This window comes from Ziziphus jujuba, chromosome 8 (genome assembly GCF_031755915.1).
Source record: "Ziziphus jujuba cultivar Dongzao chromosome 8, ASM3175591v1".
Lineage (NCBI taxonomy): Eukaryota > Viridiplantae > Streptophyta > Magnoliopsida > Rosales > Rhamnaceae > Ziziphus > Ziziphus jujuba.
Window position 1 is genome coordinate 22,278,721 of NC_083386.1, and position 21,425 is coordinate 22,300,145.

At 31.6% G+C, this 21,425-nt stretch overlaps 4 protein-coding genes across 4 annotated transcripts; 3 read left to right on the forward strand and 1 right to left on the reverse strand.

Annotated features, from left to right (window-relative positions):
* Window positions 1-228: 228 nt before the first annotated feature.
* Window positions 229-2,785, forward strand: LOC107409156 (WRKY transcription factor 55). The gene is made up of 4 exons (XM_048471030.2): window positions 229-821; window positions 1,377-1,508; window positions 1,935-2,450; window positions 2,577-2,785. Exons 1-3 carry the CDS (start codon window positions 241-243, stop codon window positions 2,431-2,433), a joined length of 1,212 nt encoding a protein of 403 aa, XP_048326987.2. The 5' UTR covers window positions 229-240; the 3' UTR covers window positions 2,434-2,450; window positions 2,577-2,785.
* A 1,261-nt stretch (window positions 2,786-4,046) lies between these two features.
* Window positions 4,047-6,138, reverse strand: LOC107406290 (WRKY DNA-binding transcription factor 70). Its single transcript, XM_016013401.4, has 3 exons — window positions 5,558-6,138; window positions 5,140-5,241; window positions 4,047-4,768 (listed from the first exon to the last, which is right to left on the reverse strand). The coding sequence occupies exons 1-3, from the start codon at window positions 5,908-5,910 to the stop codon at window positions 4,189-4,191; spliced, it is 1,035 nt and encodes a 344-aa protein (XP_015868887.2). The 5' UTR covers window positions 5,911-6,138; the 3' UTR covers window positions 4,047-4,188.
* A 4,687-nt stretch (window positions 6,139-10,825) lies between these two features.
* LOC107414020 (rhodanese-like domain-containing protein 7) lies at window positions 10,826-16,874 on the forward strand. Its single transcript, XM_016022103.4, has 6 exons — window positions 10,826-11,280; window positions 12,084-12,335; window positions 12,437-12,535; window positions 13,035-13,328; window positions 13,637-15,079; window positions 16,535-16,874. Exons 1-5 carry the CDS (start codon window positions 10,861-10,863, stop codon window positions 14,048-14,050), a joined length of 1,479 nt encoding a protein of 492 aa, XP_015877589.3. The 5' UTR covers window positions 10,826-10,860; the 3' UTR covers window positions 14,051-15,079; window positions 16,535-16,874.
* Window positions 16,875-18,227: 1,353 nt separating this feature from the next.
* On the forward strand, window positions 18,228-18,623 carry LOC107406285 (transcription elongation factor TFIIS). The gene has a single exon (XM_048470792.2). The coding sequence runs from the start codon at window positions 18,228-18,230 to the stop codon at window positions 18,621-18,623; it is 396 nt and encodes a 131-aa protein (XP_048326749.2).
* The last annotated feature ends 2,802 nt before the right edge of the window (window positions 18,624-21,425 follow it).

Here is a 21,425-nt window from a genome sequence, read left to right on the forward strand (position 1 = left end):
TGAGACAGGTCTTCTTCTAGACCATTCACAAAGGGAAAACGAAAGGTTGAAATCCTAAGTAGACCAGGACTTGGTCTTTTTTTTCCAAAGTAAATTTTATTTTATTATTTTATCATTTTATTTTTATTTGTTTAACGTGTAAGACAAACATTTCAAAAACCTTGAATTAATTTTCCTCATAACTTTCTTCTTCTTCTTCTTTTTCTTTTCCTTTTCTTCTTCAACCTTTTCTTCTTCAACATGGAGGAGAATAGAAACCCACCAAAAAGTTACCACTTTTTTCACCCTTTTAAATCTCCCAACATTAGTACTAGGTTCAAATCCAACATACATCACCAGAAAAAGCAAAAACAGGACAACATATCCATGGAAGAGACTGTCTCTTTGATCCTTGAAGGTTGTAAGTTAGCCAAAGACCTTGAATCAAACTTAGAAAACTTATCCAAACAACCCCATTTGCTCTTCAACTCATGCGATCATCTTGTCAAGGTTTTCGACAACGCGAAGAAGCGTCTTCAATGTACTTATGATCGGCCACATGAACAACAACAACCACAGCATCTACAAATGGATGCAAGTTTGCAGGAATGGTTGCAATCGAATTATACGCAAGCAATGGATATACTTCAAACACAGCTTTTGGTTGAAAGGAGCTCCATTGATACTGCAAATAGGATGAGAAATAATGCTGGAGATGATCATGATCAGCAATTGCAAGGTGGTGGAAATTTGAACGTTCCGGCTATGGATGTAACAGTGTTTCCAGGTGGGAGTTTTGCTGGTCCTTCTTCTTCTTCTTCCTCGCAAAGACCGCGAAAGAGGTAATTTTTTTTTTCCACAACATTATTTTATTCACATGTAAATGGGAATTCATGCTTAGTATGTTGAAACTTTAAATCTGAACTCAACTTTTTTTATTTTTATTATTATTATTATTTTTAAATTTGTTTAGTAACAACTTTGAGGTTGACTTGGCCCATAATCTTTTAAAAATAAAAAATAAAAAAGAAAGAGTATTTCTCTTTATATTTAAATTAAAAAGAAAAAAAATTATAAAATCACTATGAGGTTAGATATCGTAAAGTACATATGGTATAAGAACTTGTAAAGAAAGGAAAAGGAAAATGTATGGAAAGCACAACAACATTTACCCAGCTATTTCTTTGAAAATGACCCCCAACACTTTTTAACCCCACATTGAAGTAGTTTTTCCTTTCAGTTTTTTTGGCGGTATCCATATCTAATACTTTTACTTGTTAATGTATATAGGGGTTGGTTTTTTTTTTTTTTTTTTTTTCCTGTGTAATATATATAGGGTTTGGTTTAAAATAATTAATTTGACAAGGTAATATTAAGTTATATATTTGGTTATGCAGAAAGGAAAGCATGGATATTCGAATAGAGAGAATGGATGCTCCAAGGATTGGAAATACTGAAATCCCACCGGAGGATGGTTTCACTTGGAGAAAATATGGTCAGAAGGAGATCATGGGCTCAAAATTTCCAAGGTATAATTAAAGAATTTCACCTAAAAAAAAAAAGGGCAAACTTTTATTCCTAGATAGTACTTAAAAAGTAAAAAAAAAAAAAAAATCCCAATAGTTTCGCATAAATTTCATGCTTTAAAAAAGATTGATGTATAGTACACATAACAAAAATGATGTAGACTGCAGAAGACCTGAAATTCTAGCCAAGACTATGTCTGAGCTTCAATTAATGCATACTAGTCGGTGAGCAATAGTCACAAGTCACAACCCAATTTAAGTTTTTAGAATATGAATATTTTGACTTGGAAATGGGAAAATCGATATTCAGTATTGCTTGTAGAGTTTTGAGACCTCAATTTGGCCAACCATTGACTCCATAGAAAGTTCGAATATTAATTTTTTTACATTTTTGTTAGAATTAATTAATTAATTGGCAATTTCTTTCAGGAGCTACTACAGGTGTACCCACCAAAAGTTGTACCAATGCCCTGCTAAAAAACAAGTCCAGAGACTTGACGATGACCCTTATATATTCGAAGTAATTTACCGCGGTAACCATACTTGCCACATGTCAGCCACCGCTCCGTCGGCTCTACCACCACAACAGCCGGTACCATCGGAAATTACACAAGGCATGTCCCAATTAGCCATGACCACCACTAGTACTACTAGTGCTAGTACTACTGCTTTTCCTCTAGGCAGATCATGGCTTTCTATGGAGTTTGGTAGAGGTGGAGGAGGCAGCAGTAGCAGTGGAGCCGGTACGTCCACCAGTCGTTATGGTAAAGAAGCTGAAGACGCAGTTATTGATCTGGCAGATGTTATGTTTAATTCTGGTGGTAGTAGCAGCAACACTATGGATTTTATATTCCCTTCCATTGACAAGTGGGACTCAGAATCTGGGGACAAGAAAGACACAGACAATGCCAACACAAAGAAAGTGTAAGGGAATAGTAAAATGAGGTAAATCAAAAATTTCTAATTCAGGTCTTCTCAGCTTGCTTAAATGTGTACTTTTTTAGTTGTGTAACTTTTAGTTGGATATTTGTTGTGACATTTTTTTTTTTTTTTGTAATTATTATTTTTCAGAGTAGAGCAGGTTGACAACATAGGCTTCCTCTTGCAGAAGTTCAAAAACGAAGCAAACCCGGTAGGATACTAAAGAAGATTTTTCTTTGTTTAATTTTAGGATAACTATATTTTATCTTCTCAATTACATTTTGATATTTTTAACTTTTAAGTTTTACAATTTAAGCTTTCAGTTTTAAAATTAATAATTTAAACTTTTAATTTTTCAATTTATTGCAAATCGATTTAATCCTTAATTTGATAAACGAATGGGTAACTTATCTATTTATATGGGCATCACATAATCCCATCCTTCAACCCATCCATATGAAGAAGGTACCTATCTGTTTGTTAAATTGGAAATTGAATTGAACCGTAATGAATTGAAATATTAAAAGTTTAAAATTTTATTTTTAAAAATTGAAGGAATAAATTGTAGAACTTCTAAAGTAACAAAGAGTAATTAACCCTAAATTTTTGCACTTTGCCCTATACTATAAAATCTCTCAAATTATTCTTTGAACTACTATTTTTCTTTAAGTTAAGTCCAATCATGCATTTTGACAAATAAATTTAATGAAATTAAACACATACAACTCATGAAACTCTATTTTGAAACTATTATATTATATTTTTATTTTATTTTTGGATTGTATAATTAGTTTTGCCAAATTTATTAGAAAAGTTTGTATGATTGGACTAAAATAATTTTAGAAAAAATTTTATGGGGACAATGTGATGGATTTGATAGTTTGAGGGGTAAAGTGCAAAATTTAGTAAAGTTATAGGAAGGTTAAATATGGTTATCCCTTAATTTTATGTTCAGAGGAAACTTAGCCAATATTCCTAATCATTAATTTTCCAGCAACTTTTCTTGTTAAGAAGGGATTTTTTTTTTTATTGGCTATAGGCATGTAATTCAACATAATTAACGTGCTTGATTTGCCCATATTTGAGAGCTATTTATATATAATGTGTCTCTGTAGGATATCTGTACTCATTGGCAAGTTTATCTATAAAATTTGAAGTTACATATTTAATAGCTGACTGTTTATCATAGGGAAAAAGCAGCAATATATTCTTTGTGGCACAATGAATTTATAGGTGCATGTATATAATGTCACAAGGAATATATGCTTTGTTTTATCTCCTTCTATGCCTGTGCATGACCTGCTTTTCAACCCGCCCAACCAACCCGATCAGAGAGCCCCCCTGCAAGTCGGCTGCTAGCTATCAGCTCATCTTTATTTTGTCACCAAAATTTTCCACATTGTCCCTTTGACTACGCCTGTCCTTCACCTTCACTTTTTGGCTACGAAATTGGCTCCACTTCGCCGTGATTGGTTAGATTTTTATTAATGAGCTAAAAATTGAATAATGTTCTTTTTTTTGTTTAATTGTTTTGGTATTGAAAATAAATGAATCGGTCAGAGACTCGACGAAAATAATTCGCTAGAGAAGCAAAAAAAATAGATACCGAAAGAACGTATATAGTTGAGGCATATCATCGATTTATTTTACAATTATTCATTCATTGGCAAACAATTTACATCATCGCAAAACCAAAACCAAACCCACTGCTTCTACAATAAACATTTAGAGTTCGAATTCTCTCCTACCCAAAAAATCAATATTACAATTGGGATCCAAGAGGAAATTGGGTTTCATCAAAATCAAAATCACTATCAAAATCAATAGACTTAACCACAAAATCCATGTCCAAATTATGAGTAGTAAGAGTAGTGGTAGGGTTATCCATGACGGAGTACATAATAGAAACAACATCCTCATGATTGTCTGCAGACCCAATAATACTTGCAGGCTCAGATAACTCAAAACCCTTCAAATCAGACCACATATCATCATGATCATCATGAGTACTCTCCATTAATGGAGAAAAGTTATCACTGCTTGGTGTTGCTTCTTTGAATTGATCTTCTTGTTTTATTGTACCTGCTAGTGCACCATTACCTGGAATATTCATATTCCTTGACATAGGAGAACAAGTACCAAGATGCTCACCATTATAATTAATTTCCCAATTAGGATCAGAATCTGTACTACTAATCATTTTTGGAGCTTTTAGAATGTTCCTACAAGTGTGGTGGCCAATGTATGTGGTCTGAAACATACGAGGATCGTCTTGGATTTGTTGAACCTGTTTGATTGCTCGGCAACCTTGATCGTACTTGCGCGTGCACCTAAAATAAGCCCTGTACATAATCACATAAATATATTAATACAAATTATTTTTATTTGAATTTTTATAAATTTCTTTTTCTTGCTTAATGCTTTGCTTTTTTGGCTATATAAAGTTTGGCTGTCTTTTTTGTGCTTTTTTTTTTTTTTTTTTGTCCTTTTTCACTTTTTAAGGATGGTAAGAAGTGGGGGTAACAATCTAAAACGAAATCTGAAACCCCACTTGTTATTATCAATAACTAATATTATATATATATATATATACACATAAAAAGAAAGAGAGAGATTCTTCTTCTTTTTTTTTTTTTTTTTTTTTTTTGGTAATTGAATGGAACTCTAAACTTTTGGTAAACAAAAGCAGTAAAAAGACATATTAGTAATATACCTTGGATATTTAGCATGGAGTATATCCTTTTGGCCGTATTTTCTCCAAGCGTTACCATCCTCGATGGTGGGCCCAACTACTGTCCGTGTATCGGAACTTCGTCTGCAGCACATAAAATGGCCCCAAAAAAAAAAAAAAAAAAAAAAAAGGAGAATTATTGTTAGATTCTAAGCGCATAAAAACACCATAAAATTGAAGCAATGTATAATTTGGATATATATTTGTCCGTGAAATGACCGATATAGCCTCATGAATCATCATCCTATATAGTACACAGTACATCATGAAAATTGACTATACAAACACCTTTACTCAAAGAGAGATCAGAAAAAATACATATATATATATATATGTCTTACAAAAAAAAAAAAAAAAAGAAAGAAAATGATTGAATAAATTTACCAATGAATAAATTTACCTTCTCTTATAACACCCTCTTCCATCTTTAAAATCCGGTGATCTTTTTTTACTCTCGCCGGAATTCTCAGAGCTCCGTTCATCGCAATGAGAATGATCGGCATGAGAGGACTCGGTTACATTGATGATATTCTGACAAACTTCATGACCACCACCCGAATTAGAACTCAGCACAGAAAGAGTATAACTGAAAGAAGTCACAATCTTCCACACCAATTCCTTAGCTGACACTGACCCATCTTCTCCATTGGGTTTTTGAAGAAGTATCTGAAGCTGAGTCGCCATCTCTTTGCCTTGAACTAGCTCTTTGATCAACCTTTTCGACACTTCTCGATCAGGCCAAAAGGCACCCATTTTTTTATTTTTTTTTTTTTTTTTGGTCCAAGTAATGAATATGCTGGTTTTCTCTAGTTTTTTTTTTTTTTTTTTTTTTTTTAAACCCCTAACACTACCTAGTAGTATTGGTATATAAGCATGTGTAGCTCACTATTTTTTTTTTTTTTTAGCGAATGAAAGCTTAGTATTTTTGATCATGAATAAGATGGATTTGGGTGGAGGATGATAGAAGCAAAGGGCATATATGGGGGTTTATAAGAGGTAGGTGGTAGTGAAAGGCTGAGGAAAGAGAGAAACAATTAGATGGAAATTGAAGGGAAAAGCGAAGGAAAATTCCAATCAAATTCTTACCAAAGCCTAAATGACGTCGCTTTATGATGCTACGCTTACGCAAGCGTCAAAAGCTTTTTGTTTTCTGTGCTTTTTCTTTTTTTTCTTTTTTTTCTTTTTTAAAAAAAAAATCTTATCTGGCAAAACTGTACTATTTTATTTATTTGTTTATTTATTTATTGAACTGATGAGTAGTTTCCTTGTTTGAAAACTCAATGCTTAGGTGTTGAAATAGTTGAACCTATAGTACTAATTTTGTCAATGCATATCCATATCTTACTTTTCTAGAATAAAATACTAATTTTATCAAATTCCAAATGGGAGAGACCATTATACAGTATCATTAGGTTTTTCCGTCCATTTCACTTCCACATTTGAAATGCACAATTTGAAAAGTCAGAAACTCATTTATTAAGATATTGATAAAGTCAGTTAAAGTGTTTTATGATATAAAAATTATGTCCAAACCAAGTCCTTTATACTAAGATTAATAATAAGATTTTATTTTTTAATCTTTAATAAAATTTAAAATTATATTTATTAATTATCAAATTCTAATAAAATTTATTTTTTAAATACAAATTATTATATTATTAAATTTATAATTTATTATTTTTAATTTTAAATCTTAAATTATTCTAATGTGAGTTTTATAATTACGAAAATTATATAAATTTAACCATTATAAACTATTTTTTTATAAAATATTTATTATATCAAAATCACACACATACATATATATATATATATATAGAAACCAAATACTAAATATGGGAGAAAAAAAAAGGCAAAATGACAATAAAGTCAGCAGGCAAGAAGGACAATTTGCCTTAAAATCTAAATAGTACAGTTGTTTGCAATATGAAGAGGCCAAATGCCAAATACAATGCACCGAAATTTAATGTGTACTCAGCTCATTATTCAGGAGCAATTATTTTGAAGATGGGGTTCCATTCATAATTGGATAAGTTGTGGGATAATCCGTAAAAAGAAAGCCAATGAAAAAAAAACAGTAAAAACGTTATCTGAAAAATTAACTGTATTTGTACCTTAGCTGTTAACAGGTGTATGGGAAACGATATTTTTAAAATGTACACAATTTAATAGGTTTGATGAGGCGGATTCCTAGCTTCACTGCCTTGAACGTGCCAAATTGTGAACCATATATTCTAATTGACTATCTTAGGGGGAAAAAAAAAAAAAAAAAAAACTTTATAATACTTTTTGGTTAATTAAAAAAAAAAAAAAAAAACACTTTATGAAATATTTATAATATTTTCTTCTATCTTTGTCCTTCATCTACCTGTCAACTTGGCCTGTCCTTCCGCTATTGAAAGAACCCGAGGCTGAGGGCTATCTATAGCTATCAGTGTCGAAGTTTGAAATATATTTATTTACATATGATTCGACTTATTAAATATGATACAACATGTATCAATGGTGTCATAAAAATTGGTTCTTTGACTTTGTGTTTGAGAATTTCTACTTGTTTTAATTTTATTTAAGTGATGATTAAAAATATAATCTGATTCCAGATCACCATCCAATTATGGATTAATCATTTGCAATATAAAATTTCACTGTGATATATATGGCACTGGATTATATATGATTTGGGATAATATATATATATATATATATACAAATTACATGTAAATCTGGCAAAAACACATAAGACGACATAAATTGATAGAATATTATCGATGTTTGAGTTTATTTTAACAATAACTAACGAATTGGTAATGATAAAATACTAAAGCAACATATTAACACATCAAAAAATGTATTTTGGTAATATAAATTCATATTTATTAAATATTTTGTTATATTTGTTGATAATATTCAATATTATTTTCTTATAAGGTAATATTCTAATTTATCTATTAACTATTAGAAGTTATAAATATAATTATTTTTATTTTTTATACTACTAACTATTAACTATTAATTAAGTATAACTTTGTATTTGATTATTTTCATTTCAATATTTTTAACATAAATTTTTATTTTATTGAAAAATAAAATTATATAATTAAGCTTAATAGGTTAACAAATTTTAAACTGATTATACGATAATTTAATGAATTAATTTAGGCTTATATATTCCAATATGAAAACTTAATAAATTATATGTTTAGATAAAAATAAAAAATAACACAAATACAATAAAAACATAACATAGTATCACATATTGCTTAAATGTAATTACTTGTAATCAAAAGATGTCATCCAATATAGCAAAACCAATACTATATATATATATATATATTCCAATTATAAAGGGCAATGATTATATGATTAATCAAATAAAAATGATTAAATGATTAATTATTATTGAATTAATTACATTTAATTATTTTCTACTTTTAGAGAAATTGCATTTTTCATCTTAAAAACTAAAATATTATAATTTTAAGTTTTCGAGTTATTGTGACTTCATTAGACTTTATTTTGCTTTTTTTTTTTTTCTTGTTTATTTATTGGCTGGTTAGCCATTTCATCCCACATTCTTCCACCACCGATGAAACTTTATCTAAAGCAATTAACATACAGCAACGCGAAAGTAAGAGAGAGGAAACAAAAATAATCGTTTTAGTTGTTTCCTTATTATCGGCCATGTGCAAAAAGTCGCAGTCGAAGAAGTTTTATGTAACCTTTGCGTCCCGTAGAGGATTAAATATTATAATTAAATTTAATTTGTTGAAGTCTCTAATATAGCCTTCTTTTTTTTATTATTTTTTTTTATGATAAGAAATATTATTTGAAAATAACTGGTGGGAATTCGTGTAGAGCACATGGAATAGGCACCTTTCAAATAAAACATTCGTTAATCTATCAATGATTATAATTAATTAATAGTGAAAATACTTAAATATTTTTAATTTGTAAATTTAGATCAGCGAAATTCCAACTTTTACGCATCCCTCCACGTGTATATATATATATATATATATATATATGTGTGTGTGTGTGTGTGAAAATAAGCAATATCTTCTTTAGTTTATTTTGGTTAAAATATGATTTTTTTTTTTTAATTTTTTCTTTCCTTTCATTTCTTGTTATATTTGAGTAGAAAGTTAGTTAAAATAAAAATTAATTTATTCCTTCCCTCTATTTTCTTATATTTTTTTTCGCTCTTATCTTAACAGTCCAAACAAATAATTTAAATCCTTTCCTTTTTCCCTCCCTTTTATTCTTTTAATCCGAATATGATGTGAAGGTTGCTATTATCATTAGAGTCAATGTGATGTACGTCTTTGAGTTTTAAAATTTGGTCCCTATTTCGACCTGTCAGCCTATTTTATCGTACTATTATTTTTTTTTAACGAATGTCAATCTGATACTTAGCCACCAAAATAAAAATGTCAGTGTGATGTACATCTTTTAAGTTTTTATTTATTTATTTATTTTTTTATGAATTTCAACCTCTCACCCTTTTTTTTTTTTTTTTTAAATGTCAATTTTCAAGTTCTTCTGTACAAGGGAATATCTTATCCCCTGGCAATAAAAATAAAGTAGGGACCTTTCAAGATGTATATATATATATATATATATATATCTATATACAATTTTATAATTCTTTATCTAATTTACTTTCTGTAAAAATAAATTAATAAAATGTTGCTTTAAATATTTTCTTCTTAAAGTAATGCCATACTTTGAGATCGATCAAAATTAAAAAAAGTGGATCTAAATTTTAAAAAAAAAATTAAAAATGAAAAATAGCCAATTAGAGCATTTCTAATAACATTATATTTTACCATTGTAATGCCAAATTTTGGCATAAGCAGTACATTTTACTTTTCTAATGACACATTGTAAAATTTGACAATTATACTTTTATGTCAAATTTGACATTGAAAATGTAATTATCAAATTTTAATAATGTATCCTATTATAAAAAAATTTATGAAGTTCATTATTATTTGATATTTTATTTTTAATTTAATATTATATTATTATAGTTTTACTTTTTAATTAATAAAAATGAATTTCATTATTATTTAATAATATTTATAATTTTTCGATGTCATTTTTTAGCCTGTATCATTGAATAATTGATATTGAAATTTAACATTGATATTAATATTTATCTTTCAGAGAGCTTATATTAATCTCAAATTTTAAAAATATCAATGACAAAATAATATTTATCATTGAAAAAACTCTCGTATAATCATAAAATATAAGAATCAAATTGTTTAAGAAAAATAAATGAATAAATAAAAAGTCTAAGGTGCTGTTTGATTTTATGATTTTATGATTTTTTTTTTCTAGTTGAAATGTTTTTTACGATATATGTATATATGTACTAATAAAACTTAATTTAATACATTTTAGTTTGTCTATTTTTAAGGCTTTAAATATTAGTTGTTTTTATCCGAATAGAATAAGCAAATTTTTTTTTAGATTTATATCATTGTGAACAGTATTTGTTGGGACTAGGTAGTACCAACTTCTCGAAGCATAAAGCTACTAATGCGGAGCCGAGAACATAGTGTATCTGTCTGTCAGCACAGCATTGGATAAGCCGTAGGGGTCCACATACACCCCAGCTTCAGGAATCGAATCCTATGAGTTTTAAATGATACAATCGAAACCCTATTTAGTATTTACCCAAAATTCTCACATCGAATTATGATCAGGTGCGCAACACCTCCATTGCTTCCCCTGAGGATGCTATCATCACCGTCCTCACCGTCATTGTGCTTCTCATTCTCCTCCTCCTCATCATCCAATTGCCTAAACCCTAACCCTAGATTCAACCTTTCCCTGAAAACTACACTTCCATTTCCTAAACCTTCTCGTGCTTCTTCTCTCTTTGCCCTGCCCTTTAAGATTTTTCTCTTGCATTCTCTGAATTTTCAACAAAGTATGCCCCTTTCCAGCTGTTTGTGTCGACCCACTAACACCATTCCTTTTTTGACCGAAAATCCGGGACCCGAATCGGATGTTTCGGATTCTAAAGCTCTCGTGGTGGTCTCCTTCTATAAGTTTGCTGATTTCTCTGATCATGCCTCCATGCGACGGCCATTGAAAAAGCTCTGCGAGGAACTGGTACCTTCATTTGCGTTTCTTCTACTATTGGTTTCGTTTTTTCCTTTTATTTATCTACAATTTGTTGCGAATTGAATTGCCTTTTGTTAATTGTTGTGTTCGTAGTTTGTTGTAACTCTCTTTGTTAAGTAAGCCATGATGCTGTCATGTCAAGGAAGTGAGTTTAAATCTTAAGACATTGCTTATTGCAGTTTGGATTTTTTTTATTTTTTGGCTTCTAAAATTTAGTAAGTAAGAAACTTCGCGGAACCGAATTGTATAGCAGAAATTCAAATACTTTGAAACTTTTGATGTTTTGATTTGGAGATGAGTACTCATTTATCAACGTTCATTAAAATGAAATATCGGAAACTTTGATTCTCTTAGTACGTGATAGTTCAATTCATAAGTATTTTTTTTTTTTCCATTTTATTTTATTTTATTTGTTTTTTAAGGATTCATGCCGCAAATGTCCTTACAAATGCGAATAAGGATCCATACTTTCATAGTTGAACTAAAGCTTGGTTGCTTTGAGTTAAGCCAACTTTTGCAAGCTTATAATTTAGTCATTTTAGTTATTAATTTATGAGTAAGACAGAATGAACAAGTTTCTGTTTATATTGTGTTTGATATTTTACTTTTTTAAATGCCTATTGTTTAATATTATTTAGTATTTGGATATTCTGAATATCAACAAATCAGTTATTTGTTTTTATCTCTTATTAGTGCTTCCTATCTTTGTGTAGTATACGTTTGCTTTCATTTATCCTTTTTATACATTGCCTATCCTCTTGCTCATACCTTACCAGCCTGATCCTGTCCAGCGTGTTTCAGGTGGTATCATTCTTGCGCCTGAAGGAATCAATGGAAGTATATGTGGGACCCCTGAATCAGTGGAAAGAGTTCTGGGGTTCATTCAAAGTGATAACCGCCTAAAGGGGCTAAGACAAATAGAATCACCTGTGAGTCCTGAGGAAGAAGCTATCCATCATGGACACACTAACAGTTCTCCTCTTGCAGCTGGGGAAGATGCACCCTTCAGATGGGATCATGTGAGGGTCAAGTTGAAGAAAGAGGTAATCTTTCCTAAAAACAATTATTTTGTCGTGAACTATGCTAGGTACTCTATGTGGTCTTCTAAGATGGTTCTTATTTTTCTGTATTTATGTTGAATTAGATTGTTACTCTTGGAATGCCTACTGTATCCCCTACTGAAAGGGTCGGGAAGTATGTGAGCCCAAGGGAATGGAACGCATTGATTAGTGATCCAGATACAGTGAGTTATACCTTCTCCTATTTGGTCTTTCATTTTGTTGGCAACTTTCAGTTTCACTTATGGTTAATTTTCTTTTATATGTTTCAAAGAACAAATAAGAACAATGTTATAAGCTCATTTTTTATTGTCAGATCTTTTTTTCCCCTTTATTCTCGAGATTTATAAAGCATAATTTAATTAAGTGATCCCATTTTTAGTCATGCATTGATTATTTCTGTTCTGGCAACTTATTAAGCTGATGCCAATAACTTGTTGATTTAGAACATTGTTTTCTGTCAATGTCAATGTTGATTACATTCTGACTCGATGTTGCAACTCTCTTCTCTTGAAGTTTTGAGTTTTGGAATTCATTTTGGGATTATAACATAAAGATCAGTTTCTAAATTTAGACATGTGTTGTACAATGTGGTTGTCATTAAGTTATGAAGAGTACACTTTAAGAGGGATTGGGCTTTGCACTGCCTGCGCTTTCTCATTTCTAACAAATCTGCATGTCTAGGTTGTGATTGATGTGCGTAATAACTATGAAACTAGAATTGGAAAGTTCAAGGGAGCAGTTGATCCCTGCACTACAGCATTCAGGGAGTTCCCATCTTGGGTAGAGGATCAGTTCGAACTTTCTGAAGGAGACACTGAGAATTCAGAGGTGGATCCCAACAGCTCAAATGAAAGAACCATAAATCAAACAGAAACTCCCAATGACAAAATGCCACAGCGGGTTGCCATGTACTGCACAGGAGGAATTAGATGTGAGAAAGCTTCAAGCTATCTCCTCAGCAAAGGTTTCAAAGAGGTGATCCTTGATATATTTTTCATGCCACACGCTTTTATATTCTTTTGTCATCATACCATCATTTTCTTGCAAGGGGTTTTGATATGGTGTCTGGTGTGTGTGTGTGTGTGTGAGGTTGGTCGGAAGTTCTAAATTAGGTTTTGCAGGAAAAACTTTGAAGACAGCATATAGTTTCATTGACAGTTTTGGTGTGAATTGTGTGATATTTCTTCTTGGGATGCCCAATGTGACAAAACAGGACAAAATTCTGTGATTGTTATATGGTGATTTGATTTGGTGATGGTTTTTATATCCTTTCATCTTCCCAGGTTTATCATCTAGAAGGTGGGATTCTGAAGTATATTGAGGATGTCCCAGAGAAAGAGAGCCTGTGGGAGGGAGAATGTTTTGTGTTCGACAAGCGGGTATCGGTGGACCATGGTTTGGTTCAGGGAACTTATAAGCTCTGTTATGGATGCAAGCAACCAGTGAGTGAAGCTGACATGGAATCCCCTGAGTGGGAATACGGAGTTTCTTGCCCATACTGTTATTCTTCAAAATCTGTGGAAGAGAAGGAGAGGGCAAGAGCCCGGCAAAGGCAATTTGAGACATGGGGCATCATCGGTGGTCCAGATAAGGGTCGCAGACCAGAATGTAAGATAGAGGATGTAAAGGGTGGTGCCCAGTTATCAAATTCAATTTTAAGTCCTGAAAATGATATGTTGAAGAAGAACTGTATCTAAACGAATGAAAGAAAAACTCGGTTTTCTATAAACATAGTGTCTAACATTCTTTTTGTACTCTTTGACTTCTGTGAAACTTGGTAGAATTTTCGGAATATGTGCGATTGAGTTGTAAAGGGTGGTGCCCGGTTATCAAATTCAATTTTAAGTCCTGAAAATGATATGTTGAAGAAGAGCTATATCTAAACGAATGAAAGAAAAACTCGGTTTTCTATAAACACAGTGTCTAACATTCTTTTTGTACTCTTTAACTTCTGTGAAACTTGGTAGAATTTTCAGATCATGTGCGATTGAATTTCATACAAATGCTTTGATGTTAAAAAGTCAAGACTTTTTGTGTGTTTTGGTCTGTGGTAGTTTCATGGAAATTTCATAAATGAAAGCATCCCTTCTTCAGTATCGTTAATTTCATTTTCTCATTTTTCTTATGCTTTGCTCACAACCTCGAAAGTGGGTGCAAACCTTTCCCTTTTGAAAAATTCTATTTTTCTACCAACTTTAATTGAGTACACGGAAAAAAGAAAAAAAACATAATGAGTTTTTTTTTTTTTTCGTTTGGTTATTTTGACTGTGATTTTTCTATTTTAAGAAAAACCAATTCTTTGCTTAAAAAAAAAAAAAAAAAAAGGATAAATGAAAAGGAAACAGAGAAAAAGAGGAATAGATAAATAATGCAACGGAGAATCTGGTCCCACACCCATCATAACAATCGGACGGTAGAGAGTAATTGAATGTTATTATATTGACCCGTATGGGCGGGTTGGGGGTCATTGACATTTTGAGGAAACAAAAACTGTGATTGTGATTGTGATTGTGTTTGATTGATTAATTGGGGTTCGGAGCTTAGAAAGTAGGGCTAGCCTGTAAAGGAGGGGTTTTCGCATTGCGATCAAAATCTGAGAGAAAATGGCGGGGGAAGCTGGCCTTTTCAAGTTCCTAAGTCCAAGGCGTCGTCCCCAACCGGCCGATATCCAAGCCGTTGCTTTATGGGGCGTCGCTGCCGGTTCCGGTGCTCTTTGGCTTGTCCAGGTCATCTTCTTCTTCTTCACTTTCTATTCTCATGTGTGTTTTCTTGGATCTGTGCTCTTTAATTTGCCTCGTAGATAATCGTCTTAGAATTTATATTTTCAGAAAAAAAAAAAGACTCTTTAATTTGTTATTCATTTTTTTTTTTTGGGGTGGGGTGGGGTGGGGTTGAGATTTTGCTTTATGGATCCTGCCTGTATGAAGGATCTCCATGGATTTGGTATTGACTATGTTTTGTTTCAATGGGTCGGCCATGCCCATTTTCCGTGATAAATCATACCTTCTGTAGCTTTATGATATTTGAATTACTGAAATTTCTGCGATGGAAAAGTAAGGATGCAATGCAAGCAAAAATGCAATAAGTTTGTGCTTAATTTCATAAGAGAAAATTATATCTTTTCTGCAATATTCTTGCTCGTTCAGGTGGTTGTAGTTTCTGAGTTTGCATTATGTATGCCTTTTATTTTGTAAGATTATGAAGCATTTTGGTCCAGAATAATTTTCAATTTTGTTGTTTCCTACCATATGCTAGATAAGCTTGCTACCCCCTTACAAACATATATCACTCTTTTACATCCTGATTATGGTGAATTTGATTGGAAGGCTTGTTTTTGATTTAGCGATTTTGTTCTTGCTGGAACATCAATGACTGTTCTCTTAATTTGGGTCTGCTGTTCATATCTCTCTTAATGCATATTACTTTTAATATAATATAATTTAAATGTTAAAAATCTACATCTGGTATGTATATTTTTATGGTGGTCTATATTATGCAAAGTGTGTTCATTGGCTTGCTTATGCTGATAGCCGTGATATATGTTCATTATTAATTGGGTTTTTAAGTGGAGATTGGTTGCCCCTTGGGGAAACATTTTTTGCCAAAGTTGTAGTTTACATACAAATTTGTTGATAAACTCCTTATGAAAGATGCTTGAGTATATTAGTGCATTTTAATATATCGTTATATTGGTGTGTTTAAACAGTAGGGGCAGTTTATATTATCAATCTGATGCCTACTTCTTCAGCAGAGAGTAATTATGCTTCATAAGATACTCGTCGAGTATCTGATATTTACTCAGCTTTCCAACATATTCTTTTTTGTCATTTTCTTTACTCTGCCCTAAGTATGGTGGTTTTTATCATTGCATGAAGATATAGACATACATTATAGAGGATTTGGATTCAACCGTATGAAATCCGTTTGCTTTGAATTATTTACTTACAACTTAAGAAGGATCTATGAATAGCATTTTAAAGGTTTTGACGTTAAACTTGCTTAGAGTTTTATAAACTTAAGTTAAGCTTAGTTTTTTAATTGCATCGTGAAGTTTTGTTAGGTATCTTCAAATTTTGCACTTTTACTGTATCCATGATTTCATTATTGTTTTTCCACTGACTACATGGGCATTTATATTATTCTTATACGTTTTGTATCTTTTTCAATAATATTATTTGCAGCCATTTGATTGGTTGAAGAAGACCTTTTTCGAGAAGCCGGAGCCTGAGAACTGAAAATTGAACTTCCTGGTAGAACATGTCCGTTATGTGGGTTGCTGACAAAAGACAAACCGTTGAATAGTGTTGAAATTGATGAGACAATTTTGGGAAGAGTTTGATTTGAATAATGTAGTGTTTCATTCTCTTTTGTGAGTAATTGATTCCTTGGATGGTAATAACTCTTTGTTATGCAATGCAGTTTTGCTTGCGCTTCACCTTTTAACTAAAGGTGCAGGAGATCCTGCAATTACCCATGCCCAATTCTATTTCCCTTGATTGAATTTATATTGGAATTCTAATTTCTTGCTTGTACCCAGGTAACAGTGAGAAAATAATTCTACTTAAAATAGATTTTATATTAAACATAATAGATAAAGATTTCATAATCAGGTAAATAAAAGTTGAAAATGAAAAGAAAATCTTGTCTATTAAGTCAGGCAGAATTAACATATTAAAAAGTAATATACTACATGATCATCTAGTCTACTAATATGTTTATCAAAAGTATAATATATATTTAATAATATTTATCCTCTTTAAAAATATATTTACACATTCTTGGGAATCATATCTATAGCGTTATTAAAAAAAAACTACTCGACTTGGAAGACTCCGCGTGAATCTGGTCCATACTTCGCCACAAAGTGTTTCCAACACCAACATTGTACTCTTTCTTTCTGTCTCTCTTTCGCTTTGGAATCAGATTATTTGCAGAAATTGATAATCGGTTTTATATATTTATTTTTTAATGGTTTTGGTTGTATTTCTACGGTGTTGGAAATTTGGATAATATATATTATTGAAATTAGCAAGGGAGAAATTGAAAAAGAAAGGAGAGGGAGCTGGTGGACGACTCTACCTAAAGCCTGATCTACTTTTCTCCTACTCTTGGCCACACGTGTTCCAAATTTACTCCGTACAATCACACAAATTCTCATCTCTTTTACAATTCTACCCCTCTCACTCACTCCCGCGCCTTTTTTGTTTTTTTAACGAGTCGTTCACTCCCACCTTTGCTTTCCTATATATATATGTTCATATACGCCTCCCTCAACTTTCAACTCATTTTTCCCATTTTGTTTTTGTGGTTTTCTGTTTCTTCAAGTCTGTTGTGGATTTCTTATCAGAATTGGAGGAGGGAGAGCCACAATCTCTTTGTCCTGGCTTTGGAATCATATTTCTGTAAGTTTTCCCCTTTGCGGAAAGTGATAATCACTATTTTCAATTTTATCATAAAAAAAAAAGTTGTTGTTGTGATCTTTTTGGTGGTTGAAATATAGATTATCATTGTTATTATTATTTTAAAATTATTTAAGGGAGAAATTGAAAATTAAAGATGGAGCGGGAGTAGGTGGAGTTGTTTGAACCGGCGAAGAAAGCAGTGACTTCCGGCGAAGGAGGGTTGGAAGAAAGCCGATGTCCTGATGCGTTGGTGCAGTTTATTTATTTATTTATTCCTTTTTGGCTTATATAATTTCCAATTTATCATGGCAAAGAGAAAGTTGTGTAATGTTATGTCTTAAGGTTTTATTTTTATTTTTATTCATATTTATTTTTTATTATTATTTTTTTTTTCATGGTTATGCTGCTGCTGAATGTTGCTTATGCCTGATTCTCTGACTCCTAGAAAACTAAGGAAGTTGGGCATAATGTTATGCCAAGCTCTGGAAAAGCTTCTGACTCAGAAGAAACTGTTACAACGGAGAGAAAAGTTGTCACAACTGAAAATACCTCACCGGCGGAAAATGTTAATGTTGAGGTTGAAAAAATAACCAAAGAAATGGAGAACGTACCGCCCATTACTTGTACAGGAGAAATAGCTAGCGATGAGACGAAAGAACAGACGACCAAGAAGCTCGAAGAGGAAGCAGTATTATTGTTCGATTGTGAGCGTGGAAATGAACCGAAAGCTATAGCTGATCTGTTCAAGTGTGGTCGATGCGGGCAACGAAATACCACCTTCTATCAAATCCCAAATGCCGATGCTGATGAATCTATGACAACATATGTAAACTGTACAAACTGCAATAACCGTTGGAAGTTCTGTTAGTGAGTCTTGTAATCATAGTCAAAAATTTTAAATTGTGTATCTTGATGTGTATTGTTTTTGATACGCCTTTCATCTATAATATGTTTAAAATTACATTAACTCCTTTGTGCTTATTGGTCATGAATAACTAGTTATAGGTGTTCCCATAAAATACCTTTCCCAGTCCTTATATTATATACATCTTAAAACATAGATAAAAACGTCAATATGGTAAACTATGAACATCATTATTGAATCATATCAATTTTCTATATACTTTCTACACAGTTTAGCTTTCACTTTTTAATCATTAAATTTTTAATTTCGAAGGCATAATGATATTTATTCTTGGATGTTAATAAATCTGCACTTCTTATTATTTATTAAACAACACTTATTTAAACCAAACTTAGACAAGTTTCCAGTTTACACAAGACGACATTGCTTTGTTAAACATTCACATATTATACGATATTAGAGTATCGGATGCATCGTTAGGAAATTTGTCGTGTGTGTCGGACGATATGGTGCAGTTTCTGATACAGTTGCAATGCGTATCGTTTTTTACCTTATATTTGTCAATTCTGTTGTCTTTTACCTTGTCATCCTCTTCTTAGTTTTCCATCATTCTTGTTAATGCTATGGTGTACTTAAAAATCTTTTTTCCTTCCTTGGTTCTGGGATTGGAATTCATCTAATGACGTCGAAAGAGATTGTCATGTAAGATCTGATATTTTATATTTGTTGTCATGTAAGATCTGATATTTTATATTTTCTCAATAAAAGAAGTCTATAGGTTGGTTGCTACTTTGAAAATGTAAAAAGTAAAATTGTAGTTGGAAAAGAGTTTGTCTTGACTCATATTGCAAGCAAACATGTTCTAGGCATTTGGTCTTAATTAGCATGCAGACCACCCTGATTAAAAAAGATAAAAAATAAAAAATAAACAAACCCTGTAAAATTCTAAAAGACAAAATCCACAACGCAATCTAGTCTAGAAATTAAATCTCTTCCAAGTAAGTATTAAAATCCATAATCCATCTATGCTACCAACAATTTTCTGCTGATATCATCATCACTCTCCTCAGAATTCACCAAAACAAAAGCCATGCCAACTCTCTCAGCTACCACCAGAATTATGAGAATTGAACTTCATTACCGGCATATACTCAGTTTGTACAATTACAGCTTATTTTCCTAACACAAAATGTCATATGATTTCTGTAACTTTCTTAGAGAATATGATACACGTGGGACTAAATCACCTAAAAGACAACAAGACATTTAGAATTTTCAAGAAATATGGAAAAAAAATTGATTGATGTCCGGTGGGTAAAAGAATATATTCTGCTATCGATTTTGATACTGTTTTGGAATGCAACATGTTCAAGTTCTAGGCATTTGCTTTAGCTTGCGGCTCTATGGGTCATATTTGCTTGACTAACCTATATATAATTGGCAATCTTCAGGACTGGAAAAGAAGAGCATGTTTTTGTCACAACTTTTCTCTCATCCTCTAGTTTATTGGTTATGTTCAGGAACCTTGGACAAATTTTTATCCTGGAGACCTATGACTACATGTAATAAGACACATTTTTTTTCTGCTATTTGCTGCCTATTACATGAAATCTGAGGTCCGGACAAATTCCATGGATAAGAGACCGACTATATATAATCAGATTGCATAATAGAAAACCATGATGTAGCAGATCAACAAAATTAGAAGAAATCTCCAGTTTAGAACTCAGACAAATCTGAGGGCTAAATGGACAAGAAAACTTTCATTACTGAAGCTTCAAGAAGCTCACAACTGATTATGGTGAATCTGATCTTGATTTTGTTCTTTGCTGGAACATCAATGGCCGTTCTCTTAATTTGGGTCCAGTATTCATATCTCTCTTAATTGATATTTATTTTAATATATAGATTTATTTAAATGTTTATAATCTACATATAGAAAAGTGTGAATATTTATTTGGCGGTCTACATGATGCAAAAATTGTCTGCACTGGCTTGTTGATGCTGAATGGCCCATTGTTAATTAGGTTTGAATGGAGGTTGGGTTGTGCTGTGCCCATGGGGAAACATTCTTTGTCAAAGTTGCCATTTACATACAAATAGATGTAGTTAAAACTCCCTACTGAAATTCAAAAACTCAATTTGTTATTATAAACGGTGTGTTGACACTTTTAGCAAATTAAATAGCAGGGCAGTTTATGCTATCAGCCTAGCTAATGCATACTTCAGCTGAAAGGGATTAGGCTTCATAAGATATTTATCAAGTATTTGATATTTAATGAGCTTTTCAACATAATCTATTTCGCCCTTGATTAAATTGGTATTGGAATCGCTTGCTTATATACAGGTGTACCCAGATAACAGTGAGAAAATTTACTTAAAAATAGATATTTATTATAGGAAACATAATAATAAAGATTTCATAATTAAGTGAAAAAAGAAAAAAAAAGAAAAGAAAAGAAAATTTATTAGTGAGGAGGAATTGCATTTTTAATGAGGTTTGCTAGTATTTAAGTACCTTTCTCAATATCAGAGTTTTTGTTCATTTTTCTTCAGAATGATTAACAACATTTTTTTAAAATTTTTTTTCACTTGATGTGTAATTACAGTTTCCTTTCCTTGTATATATGTTTCTTTATTTTTCACTACTACTGATTAATCCTAATTGGTTCTATTTAAAACTAATAGTTCTATGCCTGTGGATCCACCGGTGGTCTAGTGCTGCTACATAATTTTTTTCTTTTTGTTTTTGACCTTTTATTATTTATTGAAGTTTCTTATTGTAGAGGTGTGTTTTTTTTTTTT

Bases quoted from the DNA above. Each gene is read 5' to 3' on its own strand.
- LOC107414020 (XM_016022103.4), top strand. From the start codon at position 10,861: ATGATCAGGTGCGCAACACCTCCATTGCTTCCCCTGAGGATGCTATCA. The intron at 12,336-12,436 runs GTAATCTTTCCT...ATGTTGAATTAG, and splicing joins GGGTCAAGTTGAAGAAAGAG to ATTGTTACTCTTGGAATGCC. The intron at 13,329-13,636 runs GTGATCCTTGAT...TCATCTTCCCAG, and splicing joins TCAGCAAAGGTTTCAAAGAG to GTTTATCATCTAGAAGGTGG.
- LOC107406290 (XM_016013401.4), bottom strand. From the start codon at position 5,910: ATGGGTGCCTTTTGGCCTGATCGAGAAGTGTCGAAAAGGTTGATCAAA. The intron at 5,242-5,557 runs GTAAATTTATTC...TATGTGCTGCAG, and splicing joins AGAGGGTGTTATAAGAGAAG to ACGAAGTTCCGATACACGGA. The intron at 4,769-5,139 runs GTATATTACTAA...GATTATGTACAG, and splicing joins CTCCATGCTAAATATCCAAG to GGCTTATTTTAGGTGCACGC.
- LOC107409156 (XM_048471030.2), top strand. From the start codon at position 241: ATGGAGGAGAATAGAAACCCACCAAAAAGTTACCACTTTTTTCACCCT. The intron at 822-1,376 runs GTAATTTTTTTT...TTGGTTATGCAG, and splicing joins TCGCAAAGACCGCGAAAGAG to AAAGGAAAGCATGGATATTC. The intron at 1,509-1,934 runs GTATAATTAAAG...AATTTCTTTCAG, and splicing joins ATGGGCTCAAAATTTCCAAG to GAGCTACTACAGGTGTACCC.
- LOC107406285 (XM_048470792.2), top strand. From the start codon at position 18,228: ATGCCAAGCTCTGGAAAAGCTTCTGACTCAGAAGAAACTGTTACAACG.